At 40.2% G+C, this 572-nt stretch overlaps 1 protein-coding gene across 1 annotated transcript; it reads left to right on the top strand.

Moving 5' to 3' along the window:
* Positions 1-3: 3 nt before the first annotated feature.
* Positions 4-567, top strand: LOC109131792 (protein NETWORKED 1A-like; the record flags this gene model as incomplete). Its single annotated transcript, XM_019242973.1, has 1 exon — positions 4-567. A coding segment is annotated over one exon (564 nt), but the record flags the coding sequence as incomplete, so codon positions are not given.
* Between the last annotated feature and the right edge of the window lie 5 nt (positions 568-572).

Genomic DNA, 572 nt, shown 5'->3' on the forward strand with positions numbered 1-572 from the left:
GAGGCTGGCTTAGCTCAATACAATCGATGCCTAGAGATGATATCTACGCTAGAGAAGAAGGTTAGAGAGGCCGAAGAGAATGCTCAAATGTTTAGTGATAAGGCTGCAAAAGCAGAAGATGATATTAAAGCGTTGAGACATGAACTTCTGAAGGTAAATGTAGCGAAGGATGGCTTGAGTCTTCGGTACCATCAGTGTTTGGAAACTATATCTAAGCTAGAGAGAGAAGTTTCTCATGCTCAAGACAATGCCAAAAGACTGAGTAGTGAAGTTCTGGCTGGAGCTGCAAAATTGAAGACTGTAGAGGACCAGTGTATTCTTTTGGAAAGCTCAAATGAAAATTTGAAGCTAGAAGCAGATGGTTTAACACACAAATTAGCAGCTAAGGATCAAGAGATTGTTCAGAAGCAAAACGAGCTTGAGAAGTTTCAGTCTTTAATCAAAGATGAGCATTCTCGATTTTTAGAAATCGAAGCCAGCCTTAAGAGTTTGCATAGTGTGTATTCTCAGTCCCAAGAGGAACAAAAGGTTCTTACTTCAGAACTTCAAAGCAGGATTGGCATGTTGAAGGA

The sequence above is a fragment of the Camelina sativa genome, unplaced genomic scaffold, assembly GCF_000633955.1.
Source record: "Camelina sativa cultivar DH55 unplaced genomic scaffold, Cs unpScaffold05296, whole genome shotgun sequence".
NCBI lineage: Eukaryota > Viridiplantae > Streptophyta > Magnoliopsida > Brassicales > Brassicaceae > Camelina > Camelina sativa.